This window comes from Leptidea sinapis, chromosome 29, assembly GCF_905404315.1.
Source record: "Leptidea sinapis chromosome 29, ilLepSina1.1, whole genome shotgun sequence".
Lineage (NCBI taxonomy): Eukaryota > Metazoa > Arthropoda > Insecta > Lepidoptera > Pieridae > Leptidea > Leptidea sinapis.
Window position 1 is genome coordinate 10,383,755 of NC_066293.1, and position 22,434 is coordinate 10,406,188.

At 38.4% G+C, this 22,434-nt stretch overlaps 1 protein-coding gene across 5 annotated transcripts in view; it reads right to left on the bottom strand.

Annotated features, from left to right (window-relative positions):
- The window catches only part of LOC126973432 (spectrin beta chain), a 152,340-nt gene that overhangs the window by 82,483 nt on the left and 47,423 nt on the right, over positions 1-22,434 (bottom strand). For all 5 annotated transcript variants that reach the window (XM_050820693.1, XM_050820694.1, XM_050820692.1 and 2 more), the window contains 13 exons: positions 21,344-21,511; positions 10,356-10,472; positions 9,172-9,329; positions 8,335-8,450; positions 7,773-7,885; positions 7,017-7,204; positions 6,274-6,412; positions 5,593-5,679; positions 5,004-5,134; positions 3,737-3,959; positions 2,834-3,036; positions 2,426-2,514; positions 799-952 (listed from right to left, as the gene is read on the bottom strand). In XM_050820693.1, coding sequence (XP_050676650.1) covers positions 799-952; positions 2,426-2,514; positions 2,834-3,036; positions 3,737-3,959; positions 5,004-5,134; positions 5,593-5,679; positions 6,274-6,412; positions 7,017-7,204; positions 7,773-7,885; positions 8,335-8,450; positions 9,172-9,329; positions 10,356-10,472; positions 21,344-21,511 — 1,886 coding nt within the window. The remainder of the gene's footprint in view (positions 1-798; positions 953-2,425; positions 2,515-2,833; positions 3,037-3,736; positions 3,960-5,003; positions 5,135-5,592; positions 5,680-6,273; positions 6,413-7,016; positions 7,205-7,772; positions 7,886-8,334; positions 8,451-9,171; positions 9,330-10,355; positions 10,473-21,343; positions 21,512-22,434) is intronic.

Here is a 22,434-nt window from a genome sequence, read left to right on the forward strand (position 1 = left end):
AAATTTAACAAAAACACAGGTGTGTAAAATTATTGACGTAACTTTTTTAGAGTACTTTTTAACTGCCATTATATTATTAAGTACCTAGAGTTGAGCTTCCAATCTCTATTGAGGGATCTCGGTATCCCAAGATCTCGCGTCATTTTCAAGTTCCGCATAATGCGGTATTACGCGTGCGGGATCCCGCTGGATTTGCGGGATTACAAAGAAACAGAATGTTATGTTTTCAGTGATGTTGATAAAACTAATTTTTTGTCTCTTTTGTTGTCTTCTATTTATTTGATTGGATCTCTCAGTATCCTGATCTCATAATAAATTTACATTTTATATAAAAGTTCTTTATTACATGTTTTTTGTTATATTTTGTATACAAAGATAGGCAGAGACCACATCTCTCACCTAAAACTGGCTTAGATAAGATTATATTGGTTACTAAGTGCGAGACCCTGCGGGATCATCAATTTTCACTCCCGCAAATACCAAGTCGTCCCGAAACTATACGCGAAACAATATCTCTGAAATTATGCTGAGCTTGAAATAAGACAGCCCAATGCAAAAGCTAAGTTCGAATTTTATCACACTAACAAAATCAATATTTTGGGCTCAAAACCTAGCGCTGTTGGACTAAAGCGCAACTAGGTACGACTAGTTTGATCTTCGTGCCTACTTCTTCTTGCTGGAAAACCAATGCACGCCCCTGGTCTTGCCGAGAATTCATAGTGGAAACTCTTCCTAAATACAGTGATTATAATAACCCCTTTCTACATTAGTTTGTTATTATTAGTATCTCTGACGAACCTCTGACCCTTAGCCCTATGTCTCTGAGCCACCAGATCCCTGGCCCTCAGCTCATGCATCAGCGCTGTATGTTTCTGTCGTAAAGCTAACACTCCGCGCAGTTCCTTGGCTGCGACTTCTGTGCGGCATATCCTCTGCTTCTCAGTCACCCAACCTGGAAGATATCATTACACATTACATTAACACTTGTTACAAGTAAACTATTAGATTTCTATCTAAACTATCATAAAGTGTTTAGATTTGAAAGTGTGACATCCAAACTCAATTTCCTAATATGCAATTATTGGGGTTGAGCAGGATATCAACAGTAAAGTAGATCCTGTAGATGGAGCCACAACCTGAGAGTTGAACAAGATATTCCAAGATTTACAGTCGATGCGTTACTCGAACGGTTGGCTCGGTTGGTAAGAGCGCTCGGACGGAACCCGAGAGACACGGGTTTGAGTTAATCCCAGAAGTGAAGGACTAAGCTAAAGAAAACCATAGTTGTTTTTCTATTTCAATGAACTTAATGGTTCAAGTTCATGTTCATATTAGAAATGAGAATTTAAGTTTGTTCTTTGTGTTGAAATTTTCCACACAACGTGTGAAAACAGAGAACGATATATTGTAAATTGTTCATAAAGGAGCTGTCTTTCTAACAGGGTAGGTACTGTAGATCTAAGTAGTCTTGGTCAGCAAGTTTTGAGGTTTCACATATAGACGATTTGGTCGAACCTCGAAACTGGAAAGCCAAATGAAATTGCGAATGTCATATTATAGAACGTTACACAAACAAATAGCGTACTTTTTTCTGTAGACAGTATAGCTGAAAGTAATACTTTTTTGAAATAAGTATGAAGCATAGCTTAATTCGAATCTGGAGTCAGCCTACCGAATGTATTTAGTAGCTAAGGTAAGGAAAAAATTAATGGGTGTTCAATAGAAGTTAGATAGTTGTTTTTAGGATAACCCAACCAAATTACACTAAAAAGTGTTATTGTTATATTTATGTTATTAACGGGGTAGGCATTGCCTAATTGAGTGTTTGTTATGCATGCCCCTGGACATCGCGATAATTTTTTTAGTTGAGGACCACATATGACGAACGACGACAAAAGAATGCTACGGAGCGAAAGAGAAAGAGTAGTGCAGCAAGGCGAGTAACAGCGAATAGAGAATTATACTGGCTTTCGGTCGCTGACATTGTTTAAGGATAAGCTTTGGTTAAATGTTAGATGTGGTGAAAGCCCAATGTTATAATGAATTAATTAGTTAATTCAAACAAAACAAATCTTATAACTATATTTACAATTATATGATTACATTAAATTTTAACTATCATTAAGAGGAAGTGTACCAAGAATACTGACAGCATTTACGCGTTTATAGCTAGGCTGATAGCTAGGATGAAATAGCTGCCAGCACTTGGGTAACCAGTAGCCATATTGAGGCGCGTAGATAGAACTTTGTACATTCTCCGAGCTTCTGGGCGCCACGGGCCAAGAGTCTCGATACCAAACAGCACAACGACGTAAGACTCACTGAGACCGACATGTTTGCGACGTTTGCTGTCTTCGGCAGTATAAGCAGCAAACCCAACACTGAATTGTTGTTTTAAACGTAGGCAACAATAACTTTGACCTACCCTCTTCTTCCTCATGATCTTCTAGAAACTGGTACAGGTTCCGAGCATCTTCCAGTCTCGCCTTTCTGTCTTTGGCGGCATTCAGCAAGCTGGAATATAAATTAAATTTTTTTAATTCAAAATAGGATATAACATCACTTATTGAAAGTCAAACACTATCACCCATTCGAAATAGTATGTCTCAGACCTGAGAAGAACGGGCGCGTTAAACTCAGTTGGTTTTTTTTTCATATAATATGGTTTCAATGTAATATCGTACAATAAATGACTATTAATACCAAATCAAAGATTGCGCTACGCTTGAACTCGGCTGAGTGTAACGTAAGTAAATTCTGAGCAAAGTCTGTGTACGATCTATAGATATAAGCCATAATCATTTAAGCAGGGATTCTGTAACAGACCATTTACCTCTGGTAATGTTGCTGTAGCAAGTCAAGTTGTCCCTGCAGCTGTTGTCCGGACTGCAGCTCTTCCAGCGCAGCTCCCTGCCTCACCAGCCGCTGGATACTCTCGTCCAAGGCTCCCAGCTGTAGCTCCTGCAGCGCGTGGGCCTGCAACAGACGCTCCACGTCGACAAGATGGCGTCCCACATCTTCAGATTCAAAGTGAGCCTGTAAATAAAGGAGAATATTTCTTTAAGCAGACTGAAAAAGGTATGGGTTTGTTACTTTACACCTGAATGAATGGATAATAATTATAAATTATCTAGTGAGTCAACTGCGCGGTTAGACGGAACAATCATAGGTTGCGGTGTGAATTAGGAGAGCAGCGACCCCCTCGGCAGTACCGGTTTTTTCAGTTGCGTACCGGTACTCATTTAGTTTTCTCGTGCCACAGCATGATTTATGCACAACGTGATTTTTTTTACCACTTCTTTTTACAGAAAGCAAGCAAACACCAGAAGTATTTAGAAAGGTATACGAGCTTTTTTAAAGGTACTCACGGTGTATCGTCGTGGAAACACGTTGTAGATACATGGAAGAAAGTTCTTTGAAAACCTCACAGAAACGCCACACATTTAGATGGGGATGATATCCTAATAAGGATGTCGCACGAAGATGGAATTCGACACCAAAAATCAGGTCAAACAGCTCTTCGTCTCTTTCAAAAACTTACAACTTACCTGAGAGTTTATCAAGGCAAATCAAGATTTACGGTCGAAGCTTCACTCAGACGGAACCCGAGAGGCGCGGGTTGGAGTCCCACATCGTCTATAAATTTGTATATTTAATCCCATAAGTGAGGAATAACACTTAAAAATAACAAGCTGACTAGTTGATATCTTCAGCAAAAAATATGTTCAAGACTCACCCTCATGTCAGCTACGGTGCTGGCGACAGTGTCTGCCTCCCGCAGGAGAGCCATCAGGTGCGCCAGGCGCGCCAGGGACACTCGGTGCTTCTCCAGCAGTTGCAGCAGTTCCTTCCAGCGGGACAGCACGGCTTGCTCCGTGCGAGACACGGCTTCTGCGCCGTGGTACTTCTCACGCACTAGTTCTGCGGCCATGGCGGATAGGTCTTCGAACCGCTCCGTTCTGTAAGGTTTTTATTTGTGAGTAATAGTTACGGAATTAGCAGTTTGTGTTGATGAAATGTAGTATTAGCTCGAACCATTTGACCGCGTGTAACGCAAAGTTGCTCGAATTGTCAGTTACCCGGTTCTCTGTGAATGGCCTGACCACTCGTTGACGTAGGGACGTCGTATTGTGTTCTACCGTTTTCATCACGGTGAGTGTTTCGAAATGCTGTTTCACCTGATTCCTGCCGCGGAATTTTATTTTCGTACGACACGACACTAAATAGGATATCATCCCCACCATCTGGATGTGTGGCGCACCCCCACAGTGCGGTTTTCAAGGAACTTTTTTCCACGTACCAACCAAGCTGTGGAATGAGCTTTCTGGTGCGGTATTTGCGGGACCATACGACATGGGTATCTTCAAAAAAGCGCGTACACATTTCTAAAAGGCCAGCAACACTTCTGTGATTCTGCTGGTGTTGCAATAGAATGTGGGCGGCCGTGATCACATCAGCTGACCCGTACGTTTGTCCACCTCTTCCATAAAAAATATGCAAACAATTCATCAACCCAACTGAGGTGAGCGGGCGAGGGGCTCTGAATGCTCATTGGTCAGGTAGTGATGACAACATGTCACTGTCTACTGTGGTTGTGTATAACTGTGTTTCTAATATGATATATGAAAGAGTCACCATATCACCAGTGGGAGGCTCCTTTGCACAAAATGCCGGCTAGATTATGGGTACCACAAAGGCGCCTATTTCTGCCGTGAATCAGTGAACAATGTGTTAGCACTATTGTGTTTTGGTCTGAAGGGCGGCGTAGCTAGTGAAATTACTAGGCTAATGAGATTTAACATCTTATGTGTGGACAAGGTGACGAGCGCAATAGTAGTGCCAGTCAGAATTTTTGGGTTTTTCAAGCATTCTGAGCGGCACTTCATTGTAATGGGCAGGGCGTATCAATTACCATCAGATGAACGTCCTGCTCGTCTCGTCCTTTATTTTCATAAAAAAAATAGGAATAATAAGAATCACCAATAAATAAAAAATAAAATCACCTGGCGAGTATATCCGCGGAAATAGCCTCGTGCTTCTTGACGGTGGCGTCCACCTGAGCCAGGTTGGAGCCGTAACGAGGGTCCGACAACACCTGGATCATCTCCTTCAGGTATCCCTTGCGGAGAACGGACTGAGAACAGATGTTACAAACGGTTAATTCATCTGCTTTTTATATTTTTTTTCATCACAACTCATAAGCGAGTAAGTTAAAAGAGCCTATTTTTATAATAAAATTGAACAAAATTCGTTAACAAGTATTATAGGTAGTCCAAAGCTAAACGAGAACATTTGATAATAATCCTTACGGGTTTATGTAAAGGCGTATGTTTAATTGAGTCATACATTAACTGAGCTATATTATGAATATGTGTATGTATTTATTGGATGCGATTACTAATTATGACAGTGATCATGACCATCATGTTCACCAAGCATCCATTCAAGCTCTAAAGATAGATGCATCCAATATATGATAATTTATATCGATACAGTTTAATCTTTATTAATATTTATGAAATATTTGATACTTAAAATGCTTTTAACCTTGAACACGATTCATATATTGCATGCAGCATCTATTATTATTACCTTAGTGTTAAACTTATAATTGAGCTGTTCCAATCGTTGTTGTCTTAGTAGCTCGGTACGTAGAGCAAGTTCGCGAGCATGCTCGGCCTGAAAATTAAATTTTTTTTTTTTAATTTTAGGGTTTGAAATTGTACGAAATAAGGGCTTAATTAAATAAAAAACCTTTTACAATTTGTCACCACTTCGGGATAGTTGAGCTTGAGAAGAAGTGGCAAGTAATTATTAAAGATCCAACTCGCTTGTTGATGCCCCACCGTAGAACAACACTTCATCAAAATAATGCTAGTGTTATGAGTATAAAGTACTTTATATATATTATAAAATTGGCTATTGAAATGGTACAAGAGAGTACGTACAGCAATTTTTACCAGTGGGAGGCGCCTTTGCACAGGATGCCAGTTAGATAATGGGTAGTGCAACGACGCCTTTTTCTGCCATGAAGCAGTAATGTTTAAGCATTAGGTACTGTGTTTCGGTCTGAAGGGCGCCGTTGCTAATGAAATTACTGGACAAATGAGATCTAACATGCCGCTCATAATTTTTGGTTTTTTCAAGAAAGTTTCCTGAGCGGGACTGCATTGTAATCAGCACGGCATATCAATTACCATCAGCTGAGCGTCCTGCTCTTCTTGTCGCTTATTGTCATAAAAGAGAAGAGCGTATTCTCAAGGAAGTATATACCTGTTCCAGATGTTGCCAGGCCCTCTCTAAGTCCTGGGGCAGTTGACCTTCCAGCGGCGCCCAGGGTTCCCCCACCAGGCTCTTCTGCATGGTGTTGATGTGGAAATACAGCGCTTCTATCTCTGATCGCTCCTTGTACCTGTAATACGCGATTTCATTAAATAAACAACATTTATTTGCAACAAAACATTGTTTATGAGTGTACAAAGAATTCTGGCAACATTTCTACGTTGAATAGTCAGGCTGATTCGTTAACCGAAATAGTTGCCAGCGCTTGGGTTGGTGTGGTATGGCATAATCGGTCTTATTTTCGCAACTCAACGACTGTGCGCCTATTTTGCGTGGGAATAAATATATTATTCCTGCCACCCCAACTCCTCCAGAAACAAACCTCCTCTCCATCTCGCTCGTCCATGCGACATACTAACGAACGGGCGCCGTTTGTGGTGCCTGATGGATTAGATTATAGTTTACTGTACTGTTTTTGTAATATAAAGTTCTGGACCCTTGATTGTGACAAGCCAACTTTTCGTCCAGCGTCTAGTCTGCCTGTTTGGCCTTGTCAATGCTGAGTTGGGACCATTTTTGTGCTGAGTTAGGACCTTTTGGTGCTCAGTTGGGACCATTTTTGTGCTGAGTTGGGGCCTTTTCGTGCTGAGTTTATTTTAAGCCTGTTGTATTTATGTGCACCTACTATACGTTTCGAATGAAATTTTTTTCTTTCTTTCAATACGTGTACTAACTTGGGCGGCTTCTCGACGGTGCGGTACTGCTTGAAGGCGAGAAGTAGCCGCTGGATACCATCGAGCGCGTTGGGGAAGTCGCGGCAGTTCAGCTCCGTGATCTTGAGCCGGATCCACTCCAGCAGCGCCGTCAGCAGGCGGCTGTACTCCGCCTTGCGAGAGTCGCAGTCCATCAGCTGCCCAATGATCTGTCACAAATATTTGTACGTTTATGTTTAAATTATTTTATGAAAGAGAAACTAATAAAAAAATATGTAGTTCTAATGAATTCCGCGGGACTTCTTTCAACATTAAAGGTAGAAGTAGTTTACAAATTTAAAAGTAGAGTCCGTCTCACGAAAGAAGTTGCGCGGAATTAATTTAACTACATAATTATTTATAATAATGACCGCCATGCGTATAAAAAATATGTAGTTCTAATGAATTCCGCGCGACTTCTTTCGTTTCTTCGATTCTACTTTTAATCAAATAAAATTTCCAACTGAGCCAACCGTCCGAGTGACGCATGGATCGTAAATCTTGGTATGCCTTGTTGGGGTTGAGCAAATTATCAACAGTAAAGTAGATCCTGTATGTGAAGCCACAACTTGAGAGTTGTACGTGACATATCCATATTAGTTGGTAAGAGTGCTCGGACGGAATCCGGGAGGCGCGCGTTGGAGTCCCGCAGCGTTCATAAATTTTGGTAATAAATTTAATTAGTATAATCTTGGTCATAGAAGACACAAATGATGGAGAGGGTCAAGAGTTACTCACATTAGCGATCCGGCGGCCACTCTTCTGTTCATTCTTCATCCTGGCGAAGGTGTGGTAGTAGCTGGCCACGTAGGTCATCACCGACTTCTCATCAGGCCGGGTGGTGTCAACGTCTGGAAGACATCACCGACATAGACATATTTTTATTTCACATCATACAAGTATCTGCAATATTTTACATTAGTCTAGTCTCCATACAAAAGCTGTTCACACAAAGAGATTCTTTTATTTATGAAAATAAGGGACGAGACGAGCAGGACGTTCAGCTGATGGTAATTAATCCGCCCTGCCCATTACAAAGCAGTGCCGCTCAGCATTCTTGAAAAACCCAAAAATTCTGAAACGCACTACAACTGCGCTTGTCTCCTTGAGACATAAGATGTTAAGTCTAATTTGCCCAGTAATTTCACTAGCTACGGCGCCCTTCAGACCGAAACACAATAATGCTTACACATTACTGCTTCACGGCAGAAATAGGCGCCGTCGTAGTACCCATAATCTAACCGGCATCCTGTGCAAAGGAGCCTCCAACTGGTAGAAACAGATCAGCACAATCACATACCTTCAGCATCCAACAGCTTGGGTATACCGAGGTGGTTGTGGGCCATGTCGAAGGCGTGGTTGAGGGTCTCAACGTGGTCAGTCGTGGGCACCTCCGACCAGCGGAACAGGTCCGGCCTGAAACACATAATAATAAATAATAATGAACTTGATAAAGGGTCAGTTACAGAAAGCAGTTGTTTTGGGAACGGCACGCATCCTGCGGAAGTTCGTCAGTCGTGAATTTTCGTGAACCAACGCCGGCGGACTCTATTTTTTTTTATTTATATTCATAATATTGTTTTTATTAAATAATATATGTTTTATATGATTAAGAGTATATCATAATTGCATCACGTTATCACACATTATTTATTAAACAAACGCCGCCAAAAAGGTAAATGCTAAAAAATATAATGTTATAAATTATAATATCGTACATACGACCGGACACTCCGATATTGCGTGGCCAACTTACACTGCATTGCCAGGGCGTATCAATTACTATCAGCTGAACGTCCTGCTCGTCTCGTCGCTTATAATCATAAAAAAATTGCTTCCTAGCCTACGACTCACTTACAGCATCTCACATACTGTGGCTTTTCTCTACAGTAAGGTATCAAGGACCAGAGGACCAGGTTTATTCCACGAAACTAGGAAATATGCTTTCTCACACGGTGTTTACGGGATATATACCACACAACTTGGATATCTTAAAAAAAGCGTGTAGAACCAGTTAAAAGATCACCACCGTGATCCATCCTATTACTCCTCAGGTGTTCAGAGCGTGGGCGGTAATCACGAATCATCAAGCGATCCGTTCGTTCGTTTGACCTCCAAATGATTTGAACTACCATACCTGTGGGCGTGTATGAGCGCGTTGAAACCAAGTCCAGATCGCCAGGAATCGGTAAAGTTGTGGATGTGCACTCCATGGTAGCCGCTCGTCTTCCGCTGGCACCACAGCAGCAGCGCATCCTTCGCGGATTTCTTCTCAGACGATTCGTTCTCTTCGTCCTGCGAAAAATATACCACCATATTGTTACTACAATCGATAGGTACCTTTCAGATTAAAGGAATCTCGACCTTATATCTCGCAAGCTAAGGTCGATAATAATATAAATTGCTGTTATATAGACAATCTGTTTACTTGTATATTCCTTTCTGTTTATTGTTTATTATTTACTACACTATTCGACATCATTCAAGAATAATCCTTAGGGGTGTATATATAGGAGCGATATAGGAAGCTATACAGCTGCGAGTGTGTTACTATGGTGATATGTTTTTGTGTGTAACCAAAATTCGGTACTCGTGTTTTCCGCATTGAAAACGCGGACTACGTGCAATAAGCAACTAGACTCACAATCACGCTCAAAAATTCAATGAAGTAAAACTCTGCCTACGCTTTGATTACAACGCCACGCAATGACAAAGTGTTCAGTGTATAACTGTTCAAATAACAACATATTCAAACTTAAAAAGGATGGAGTGTCATATTTTAGGTAAGAGCCCCTTTTAATTAACAAAATTATATGTAAATAACTTGACATTCTTAATTATTTTGCTAAATAATTACATTTGTATTGCAAAAACAAAATGTTCTTGTCTCGTGTTCGCGTCTACGCGCGTTTTTCTAGCGTTAAGTAGTGTTACTGCTGCTAATGAGCGTATACGATAGACTTTGAAATAAAGTGTTAATTTGAATTATTTTTTTAATGTTAATGTATATGTATATACTTGTATAACGCCGCTCAGACATTTTTGACGACCTTTTAATAGGTAGTTGGGAGTCTAGTTCTTTATGGGACGTCAATGCTTTTTTGAACCCTGTTATGGTCCTTGATATGTTATATGAAGGATTTTAATGATGATAGGCTAGCTCCGTTAATAATTTCGAAATAATAAAGGACATTTAAGACTAATTATTAATTTGGGAATTCATTTTCATATGATTTAAAATTGGGTGGTACTTTAATCAAAATATTACAACGATCATATATGAATACTACGAACTATCATGTGTTTTTCTGCTTAACTTACCACGTCAATTTCTATCTCCTGGATCTGGAATCTCAAGATGATTGTCCAAATAAGTCCGAGGATGAGACGCGGGTTTCCGTCCACGATATCCTCAGCACCGATCGACTCCAAGCGAACCTGTAATCAAGAGGCCAGCAAATTGATTACTATTATCTTTTATGGAAGAGGAGCACAAACGTACGATTCAGGTGTTGTTAAGTGAACATCGCCGCCCACATTGTCTCGCAACACGGCCAAAGTTCAGGTTAAATTTGTGCAAAAAAGTAGATGTTTGAAGTGTTATACTGAATTTGTTTGTTAGAATTTGCATTTTCTGCTTCGATAGAAACCTAGATACAATGCACCCGATACCTGTCAGTTATTTTTTTTCGAACGTTTTTATGAAAAATGTGACTGGTTGGCCGCCCTTAAACGACAAAGTACTTTTTCTTCAGTTTGTGAAAATATGTGAATACAAAATTATTCTCAATTTTTAATGCATTACGTTGTGGGTTGTTTTTTTTTTTTATTAAAGTAAAAGTAATGAAACGAGCCAAAAGTTCACACGACGTTAAGTGATACGGCCAGCCCATTACAATGCAGTACCGGTCTGGTTCTTCATCATCATAATTTCAGCCGGAAGACGTCCACTGCTGGATCATACAACGTATACCGGCGATCTTGACCAAATCATCGGTCCATCTTGTGAGAGTGTACCAACACTGCGTCTTCCGGTACGTGGCCGCCATTTGGGGACTTTAATATCTGTCGAGCTATGTGCCCTACCCACTGACACTTAAGTTTCGCAATCATTTGATCAGGTTCTTCATTGAACCCAGAACAACTTTACACAAAAGGATAGATCCCGAATGTATGTAGAGTAACCTCGACTTTTCTAGAGTCATAATCAGATACCAACTGAGACGTAGCCTTTCAAACCGAAAGAATCTATACTAATATTATAAAGCTGCAGTGTTTGTTTGTTTGTTTGAACGCGCTAATCTCTGGTACTACTGGTCCGATTTGAATGATTCTTTCAGTGTTGGGTAGTCCATTTATCGAGGAAGGCTATAGGCTTTGTTTTTTTTTTCAAAATTAGGGATCCGTAATAAAATTGCTATTTTGTAACACAAGGTGTAAAATCGAAAACCTATTTTTGCGTGCGCTGCAAAAACTATTGAAAATAGAACAAAATGATGTACAGGCTATAATATAGGCAATATTTTATCTCGGTTTTTCCACGGAAACGAGAAAAACGCGGGTGAAACCGCGGGGCACAGCTAGTAATTAATAATTTTCAAAATCTGTTCAGGCGTATTCGAGTACTCGGGGAACATAAATAAAAAATGATTACCTACGACGAATTAAGAATCTCCTCCATTTTTGAAGTCGGTTACAAATGTATACATCTAGGGCGACTTGAGATTAACAATCTGTCATACAAAAACAACATCTATTGCAACGAGATAAGATCCATACAGAGTAGTTCACACGAACCTTGAGACTTCGCACGAAAGCAGATTAAAAATATAGGTCTTCGCGAAGAATGCGACGTATCTTATTGTCGAAATTATTTCTATTTGTTTTTGCTTTTAAACTAATGTTTATAATGTCATGAATAAAATGATATCTTTAGAGTTTATAAAAGTAGGCGTTACTTAGCGGAAATCCATAATTATATAAATGATTTGAGTTTTCTTTAGTGTTAATTCTGTTATCTGGCACGAGACTGAGTGACGTGCCAGATATTGGCGAGACAACACGTCCTGAGGATGCCTCGTGTAGAGGCGAAACACGTATCCAATGGTTTAAAGACAAATATTGGCGGAATTAACACTTAAGAAAACTCAAATCATTTATATCTTTAGGGTTAATCCCGCTAATATTAAGTTAGCTTTAATGCATCACGTGTCGAGCTGGATTCAGCAGTGTGGAAATATATAGAACGTCATTTTCACCCGGTCTTTCTGAGACTTTAACGGGGGCCGTTTTTTCCATCTATGCCATGTGGCCAGGCGATAATAGGCATACGTAGACTTACAAAACTTATCGGAATTCACATTGAAGATTTTCGCAAAATAATGCCTACATTTGTACATGAAAATATTTTAAGTGACTAATGTAATAATACGATGCAATTTTTTTTTTTTTAATTTTCCTAATGACGCTGAAACAATCTAGTTTAAAGTAATGTATTTAACATAGAATGAAATTACCATTCATGATAGCTACCTATTTATTTCCTATATACTAAGTAGGTTTGAGTATGTCGTGGTATTCCAACGTATACATTACTGTCTGCAACTAAAGTAGGTTTGACAACGAAAGAACATTGATTTTAAATTTATAACATACAAAAAACTGAGATATTTTTATTAGATGACCTTATAATAGGTAGGTACAGTTTTAGGTAAATAAGTCAACCCTAATGTCGTCAGAAGAGTTAAGAGTCACGCGATAGAAAGAGAGGCACCGTCTAGGTGAATAACAATGTTTGACCGCAAAAGTCCCTATTTCTTTAGGTGACTTTGCGGAGTGATATAAAAATAGCATATGCTTAAGCAAGTCAGCGATACTAAATGCTTATTTCGTAAAACAAAGACAACAGGTAATTGATGACAAAAATTTATGATACGCGGTTTAACCGCTGGGTACAGTTAATAATTTGTGATAATGACCATGAGTTATTTCTGCAAAATATAAAGGAAAACCAAACAAAAAGCATGAAAGCACCAAAATAAAGCAAAAATGTTAGAGGTGAAAATAGGACAAAAATAAGGCCACTTGATTGTTTCACGGCCAACGAAAGGCCATGAAAAAAAATTACGAAAATTTTAACGGAAACCCTGTCTTATGGCGATCAAACGCCACAATTGGAGCTGGATGGGCCACAAGCGAAGGGACGCTAATCATATATCGAAGCAAACCGGGACCAGCTAAAGAACAGCTCTTTAAAGTTGTAAATGACTTCTATCGAGTTCCCTCCTGAGAAGCTTTGTCCTCCTCTTTAATAAAACTCCGATGTGGGCAAATCTAACCTGCTACACAATCAAAGACAGCAAACGTAGCAAATATGTCGGTCTCAATGAGTTGTACATCTTAATAGTGCAAAGTACTATCTACGCGCCTCAAAAGGGCTACTGGTAACCAAAACGCTGTCAGCTATTTCGGCCAACGGATCTGCCAAGCTATCCAACGCGGAAATGCTGCCAGTAGTATTCTTTGTACAATAATAATAAGGCAGTTTCCTCAGAATAGCATAAAATCATCTACTCTGTATAAGGCAAACATATGAGATGCACTACAAAAACGTGGTAATCCCAAGAACATCCTAAAAGCATTATTATATTGAACTCTAAAAATGTTCATAGTTTTACGTGTATGCTTCACCCACAAGTTACTTGTATAAAAGGACTGACAGTAGGTGGTGAACAGTAGCTTTTTTACCTTCCTACTGCACTTCTGAAATCCTCTTATTATCATGTTCGCCCTAACTGACAGATTTCTTCTCTCTCTCTCTCTCTATATCACCATCATCACTCGGAGTGCTGGTAACAAAATGACCTAAATATTTAAATTGATTTACATGATAAACATTGTTTTGTTTGAATAAATTTTAAACATCTCTTGAGCATAGCACGTATAAAACATGTGTTAATTAAACGTCGTATCTATATCATCAATATTATCACCGATAAGGCTTATCTCGTTATGCAAGCATCGTTAGGCGCGCAAGGTCGCAGACTTTACCATAGATTTAGACAAGGTAGCCTATTAGAGGATATTAAATCTTATCTTAGTAGTTGATATGTGTTCTGTATTTATTGGTAACTAAATAGTTAGAAGGACAATAACATATTATATTTTAGAACTAAGGATAAACAATGGACAGATTATGGAGAGGGCCTTAGTTGTATATCAGAAAACATTGTATAAAGATAAATTATGCCTAAGAAGGAAACTATTGAATGAGTTAAAGTTTTACATTTAAATTTTTAAGAAAAATTACAATGCTGCTCGATTTTTTTTAAAGTCAAAGTCAAAAATATTTTTGTTGGCATAAAATCAAAAGATTGCTCGTAAAAGTCAATCAAAAAAATACAATTCAGATACATACATATTAATTACTCAAAAGTTTAAGCATATACATAGTTTTAAAATAATGCAAACTGAACTGAACTATAAAATCCATAAAAAAAAAACAACTATAATACTATTCAATTCCATATTGTAATATCGTTAACGTAATCTTCAATACTGTAATAAGCCTTCGACATAAGTCTGCGTTTAATAAAAGATTTAAATTTATTTAATATTGATAATTCAGATACACTTTTTGGTAATTTATTATAAAATTTAATACCATCGCATGCAAAAGAATTGTTTATGTTACAGAGCCTAGTAGGGGGCACTATAAGCTTGTAGTTATTTCTAGTGTTCAAATTATGTTTGTCGCTTATTTTACTGTATAAATTAAATCTTATATATAAAATTCTATTGTCACAATGTCAGTTTCCTTACTCCTCCGAAACGGCTTTACTGATTTTTACCAAATTTTAAATGCATATGCAGTAGGTCTGAGAATCGGCTACTATCTATTTTTCATCCCCCGAAATGTTAAGAGTAGTCCACCCCAAATTTATTTTTTAATTTTTTGACAATTTTTTTTTATTTTTAGTTTTATTATGATTCAGCATTGAATAATAATAAATAGCAAATACATACAAATTAAAATTTTCGCCCTTTACGATCTACAACTATTTTTGTATCACGATTTTTATATTATTCTGTTCCTTTCCGTGGTTCCATCCACCAAACCGATATAGGGTTGCATTGGATGGCAATCGAATACAATAATTTTAGTACGATATATTTGGTAGGTCTGAGAATCGCTTGCATAAAAATTTTAATTTTAATAATTATTTTTTTTAAATATGTTATATGGCAATACGACGTTTGCTGGGTCAGCTAGTATATTATATTATATATATTTTGATTAAAAAATTCTGCGTCGCTTTGAAATTGCGCTCCTCACTATAGTACATACAAGATGTTTATTAAGCCCGAAAGTTTCATTACCTACGGCGCCCTTCAAATCAAAATACTGCAATCATTCATCATCATTTCAGCCAAAAGACGTCCACTACTGGACAAAGGCCTCCCCCAAAGATCTTCACGGCGATCGGTCCAGCGCTGCCCTCATCCAACATATTCCGGAGATATTGACCAGATCGTCGGTCCATCTTGTGGGGCGACTATTAAACCGGCGTCTTCCGGTACGTGGTCGGCACTCGAGGACTTTACTGCCCCAACGACCATCAGTCAGGCGAGCTATGTGCCCTGCCCACTGTCACTTCAGTTTCGTAATCAACTGGGCTCTGTCTACGGCTGAGACTGAGACTAACTGATGATTGAACTGCATTATTTTCACAGAAGGATGACGAACACGGCACTGCTATTGGTTCTACTATAGTTATATTTGTATGTTCATTAAAAAACATGGTGAACTTTTTAAACGAGCAAAGGACTATTCCATATTAGGATTAAGAGATCCAACTCGCCTTCTGTTGCCACACTGTAGAACAGCGGTTCATCAAAATAACACAAATGTTATATGTATTAGGGTCTTTAACCACCTTCCAAAGAATATTAGAAAGATTCCTACAACATTAATGCATAAAAAATTAAAATTATGGCTAATAGATAAATGCTTTAATAATTTAAAAGAATTCTTTAGCCAAAAATATTAGTATTTAAATGTAATTTTTTGAGAGGTACCTACAAACTAATGTTTATTTTATATTATATTATTGAATTAAAGCTATGTAATGTGTATTAATGACGTATAAATATAAAATTCCAATATTGACAATCAAATATTTGTATGCCGATATATTGACGAATTGTGCTGTACACCAATTAATTGTTAACAACTATGTTACCACGATTCATACAAATAAATCATTTCATTTATAGATGTGGTGGTAGTACTGGTTAGACTTATACCTCACATACCAACAGATAGTTATACTGCCACTAGGGTTGCCAACCGTACTCAAAAATAGAGTATTTTTTATTTTATTTTAATTATTATTGAGTATTGTACATATCATGTAGGCGAACTCCATAACCTAAAACTAATAGAGTATGCTATAATACTCTTTTTTACATAATGTTAGCTAGACTATTGACAGTCATGTAATATTATGCAAACCCATTATCATAACCAGTAAAAAGTCAACTATTTACTGTTAAATATGTTAACAAAAAGTACAAAAAAGTACCTTTTAAAAAAAAATAAAAAAATTATACTCTTTTTCGGCAGTCAAGTACACTCCATTTCTTCTAATAAAAATAAGCAACCCACGACGAACAATATATTTAATATATTATTTAATAATGTGATTAATGAATTTGTTCTAAGTAAATAAGTCTATAGTAGCAAGTATCTAACCCTGGTTCAGAAGACCAGTCAAAAAGATGATTAAAAACTCGAAGTTTTACAAAAATACAAAACTCTTGAAGCTGGGCGTCATCAATAGAGCACGGCAATACTTTAAGCCGGCCCGGCCCACATTCTAGCGCTCTACAAAGCGCAGGTCCGGCCTCACATGGAGTATTGCTGTCATCTCTGGTCAGGCGCACCCCAGTATCTGCTCGATCCATTTGACCGCGAGAGTGTTCCGAAGAGCTGTTTAACCTGATTCCTGCCGCCGAATTCCACCTTCGCACGACACGCCACAAGTTAGGATTTCATCCCCACCATCTCGATGTGTGGCGGTCCTCCACAGTGCGGTTTTCAAGGAGCTTTCTCCCTCGTACTACAAAGCTATGGAATGAGCTTCCTTGTGCGGTGTTTCCGGGACAATACGACATGGGTACCTTCAAAAAAAGCGCGTACACCTTCCTTAAAGGCCGGCAACGCTCTTGTGATTCCTCTGGTGTTGCAAGAGAATGTGGGCGGCGGTGATCACTTAACACCAGGTGACCCGTACGCTCGTTTGTCCTCCTATTCAATAAAAAAAAAAGAAAAAAAATTAGTATACCTTGTAGAAAATATCGAGACACAATTCCTTAGTTCTACTTTTCTGTGTTATCAACTAACTACCAGTGGTAGGCTTCTTTGCACTGGATACCGGCTACATTATGTGTACCACAACGGCATATATTTCTGCCTTGAAGCAGTAATGTCTAAGCATTATTGTGGTTCAATATGAAGGGCGCCGTAGCTAGTGAAATTACTGGGCAAATGAGACAACATCTTATGTCTAGAGCCGCTCAGAATTTTTTGGGTTTCTCAAGAATCCTGACCAGCACTGCATTGTAATGGCATGTAAATGGGCAGGGCGTATCAATTAACATCAGCGGCTCGAATAGCCCATAAAAATAAAAAAATTCTCACACTTATGGTATAAAGCGATGTCGCCGTCTAAAATCCTTTTTCACATAATATTTAGCCAAGTAGGTTTTATCTAATAACGTCATACAAACGTATATATTTACATCTATGTTTAATGCGCTTATCTGTTAGCTATCGCAATCTGCCTGATAAACTACATATAAAATTTCATGTTTCGATATCATCAAGTATGTTATAGGTACTAAAATATATTGCTACTTAAGAAGGACAGGTCACAAGACATGTAATAGGACAGTAGCGTAACTCAGCGGGCGTAACCGACGTCTGGGCGAAGCGACGGCGCGACGCACCTCATTTAAGGCGAAGAGTAAGCAGAAAACACGCAAACATGAGGTGTTTAGACAAGTTTTGTGGTGAAAGTATAGCATTTCGAGCTATGAACACTACTTAAATGAACCTGTTACACATATCATTCAGTCTTATTTGTAGGTTGCTAATGCTTGCTGTTGGTTATAGTTAACACTGCCGAGCCTTTTTGAACTACCACTTTTCTTTGAAGTTAAACAAGTTTTTTGGCATGGCGTTACGCATTTTTTTGGTACTTTTCTCAGAAAAGTTATTCTTATAGCTTGTACTTTTTTGTGTAGGTTCATTTATTCAGATTAGTAGTGAATAACGAGGATTGTATGCATATAAACTGTTTTCCACCCAAGAATTTTGAAAATATTGGCTTTGTTACATAGATGGCGGGCCGGCAGCCGTGAACTCATATCGCTCAAGGTCGCTTGCATTTAGTGTCGCCTTAACTCGGACAGCGATCAGTCTCGCCGGCGTACGACGTGATACTCAATAGTTTTGCCTTCCCAAGATTGCTTAGCGGCCGTGTAAATCACGTGTATGTGTGCGTGCATTGATTCGGACGTTCTACATATGAAGTTAAAGTACGTATTGTTCTATTCCTGTTTTGTGCGTTTTAAGAAAGCCTATGACACAATTAGGTGTCGGTAATTGTGTGTTAAGTGTCGGTAAATAATTGATCCCACAATTTAAATTCGTTACCAAAGATTGCTGAACGCGCCTAAAGAATCAATATCATACAAATACAACCAAAGACGATGTAAGAAAGAACGGAAAGACAAGGAAAGAGTATGTGTCACGAGAGGAGTGAAAGAGAAACGAGAGCTGTTCTAACGCCAATTGTCGCGATGTCAAGTAATCTGAATCTTCGTCGCTTTTTGTAGGTTGAATTAAGACTAAAGTTTCTTTTATTTTGTGCAAGATATAAGCAACTTCACATAATTTCGGAATTCGATTGTTATGAAGTTACGTTGCGATTTAGGGAAATCGTATGATGCATATTCTGGTATCAAGATCGAACGGCAATTATTTGGAGATGAGTATCCTGCAAAATTGGACGTTCGGTTGAGCTGATAACTATTAACATTATAGAATAGAGCATAAATAACTCTTTTCTTAGTAGCAAATAATATATAATAGTAGAAGTACGGAAGTCTCACTCAGCAAAATCAAAAAAAGAAAAGAAACTCTTGCGATCATACAATAAGGTGTAATTCAGATCGCACAGCGCTATTAACCAAAGTTTTTATTCACCTAGAATGTGCCTCTCTTTCTATTCCGTGACACTTACCTCTTCTGACGACATTAGGGTTGACTTCTTTACCTAATATAGTTTTAGGTAGTATAAGGTCATCTTAAAAAAATAGCTCAGTTTTTTCTATAATGTAAATATGTATGTAATCGTAATTTTCAATCAATATTCTTTCGTTGTCGAACTTACTTAGTATATAGGAAATAAATAGGAAGCTATTATGAATGGTAATTTCATTATAGTAATAATCACTTTTCATATGCTTTGCTTTATTTATGTTTTTCCATATTTAAAATATCAGTCGGACCGGTGAAGTGTGTGACATCAAAGATCGCGCGTGAGTCAGCCCTACTGGCTGGCCTACTGTGAAGAGGCCGCCGCGTATACTTGCGATTTCAATACCTACACGGGGAGTGAGACAGACCTTGGCAGACCAATATTGGTAAATTCGCGCGACCTTCGGGGACGCGCGGCTTCGGCCAGTTAACATTCTAAGGAAATAATAGAAAACTTGGCTAGGATCGGAACCTATCACAATTTTGAAATTACGTGAATTATCGCCAACTATTTCGCGCGCCGGTATTAAGTTATATCTGCACCTATATAAATATATTTTTATTTATTCCATTGTCGTATAAAAAGTATTGTATTCAACTGCATATAATTAATTAGCCATTGTATCACTCGTGCTGTCTATTGTGCTAAAGTAGGACTCATATTACAAATGCACTCATTAACTTGGCGATACCATAAATATCTGTTGTACCAAATGTTGTGAGTCTTCTTGAGTGAAAATTACGCTAAGATTCGTCTTTAACCAATTTACAGTGGGAGGCTCCTTTGCACAAGATGAAGGCTAGATTAAGGCTACCACAACGGTGCCTATTTCTGCCGTGAAGCATTAATATTTTACTATTATGTAGTAGTATGAACGACGCCATAGCTAGTGAAATTACGGGGCAAATGAGACTTAACATCTTATGTCTCAAGGTGACGAGCGCATTTGTAGTGCCGCCCAGAATTTTTGGTTTTTTCCAAGAATCCTGAGCGGCATTGCATTGTAATGGGCAGGGCGTATGAATTACCATCAGCTGAACGTGCTGCTCTTCTCGTCCCTTACTGTCATACAAAAAAAAATCGACACGAATTTTGCCTACACGAGCCATCCTCGCCATCTGCCCGAGGGAGATGTTGACTCGCCAAATTATGGATGGAAATTGATTGAGAAGCATCTTAGCTGAATATACACTCAAGAAGGATCACAACATTTGGATAACAATGGATTTCCGCAAAATAACGCCTATATCAATAAAAAGGGTATATGACACGTAGATGTAGTTCAAATGTTATTTTTTTAATAATCATAAATTCGACGTCACAGAAACCCCGCGCAAAATGGCGCGTTTGAATAGCCGAAGTATATTGCCGGAAAAGAATATTTTTAATTCAATAAGAATATTTTTATCAATAATTTGATGTGTTTGATAACTTTTAGGATGTAAGTAACGTAACGTAAGTATTAAATTATTAAAGTGCATCGGCAGTGGCAGAGCCCGCCCTAAACCGGAGTTTTGTGTCGGAACACATCACATTATATTAGGTTCGATAGGGTGAAAGTATTGGCTCGCAATAGAATGTTCGCGATAAATAAAGCTGCTGGATATATAGAAATTGCCATTGCCATAAAAATGTCGACCTAATTTTAATAGAGACAAGGTTTGGGCTTTGCCTCCTACTTGGAAACCAGTTTAACTAAACACATTTCGCAATAAGACCCATAGTGCCGATTATCACGTAGTGGACATTGAGAGTACATTTTTTGCACCCCCAATACTGACACAGTGTCGCCCTGTCCAGCCGCGCACTACGAGCACAAGTCCGCAGTAAGAGGTGGGACGTTATCGCGAACCCACTACACTCACGAAGGACCTCCGAATGGTCCGAAACTAGTTGGAACCCACACCGATAAAACATGAGGTATTAATAAATAAGATAAATAAAAGTACAAAATAAAAGTATTTATAAAAATCATGCATATACCTTGGTGTGCAGGAAGCTGAGTGACTTGTTAACGTTCTCTATCTTGTGGACCCTCATCCTGCCCGAGTTGGGTCTGGGCAGCCGCTCCCCGCTGATGATCTCCAGCAGCTTGAGCAGCCGTCTGCCGTCCGCGAGGTCCGCGAACAGATCCTCCACCTCCATCCGCGCCTGTAACGTTCATAACATCTTCATTAGAAATAGAATTAAATATATTTATCACCATCATAGGTTGTGACAATAATATGACATATTGCAACGATACTTGGTAAACGTCTTGAAGCTATATCAGTTCGTAAAGGGTCTTTGACATGAGGAGAAGAACTGATAAGAAACTCCCAGCTCATCTTCTAAATCATATCCTATTTGGTGTAGAGTGTAGCCTATCATGTACCTATTGTAGTTTGTAGGGGTAAATCAGTTAGGTAGTTGGAATCAAAATCGATTTCATTATCTATCATATAACGAAATTATTTTCATTTTTCTGAATCGTAAGATTGATAGTAATAAATATGACTTCTGAGCTGAAAATATGCAGAATAATATGTCTAGCAACAGATGTTAATTTTTTTCACTTTGACTAATATAATCTTAAGTCGTTTTATGAAGAAACATTAGTTTCGAAAGTACTCGGATAAACTTCCACATTATTTTTGCTTTGAATGTTAGATAAATTTCATAAATTTAAAGTTAAGTGTCGCCAAGGTTGGGACGTTCTTGGCAACTTACTTTGGCTAAGATCAATAGAGTATGAGGCTGTGAAGTCTATTATAATATTATATAATTTTAGGTAGCCTGCGCAGAACCAGACAGAAAGCAGACATTTCAATCCACAATATTATATGAACAGCACGTATTAGGCATATTTTTGAATTCTCTTCTATAATAACGGTAGGTATACGTCTCGTAATTTCAAAATTACTTTATTTCAGCAAGAAATTAAGCAGTAACGCCAATTACTGTATTTTTATCAATCTAACTATAAACGCAGACATATTCGCTAACTGTGGTCTTGATGAGAATGCTCATGGTCGCTCATAGGGCAATAGTGAGGGCTATGATCGGAGTTTCCCTGCGAGATGAAATCAGAAATG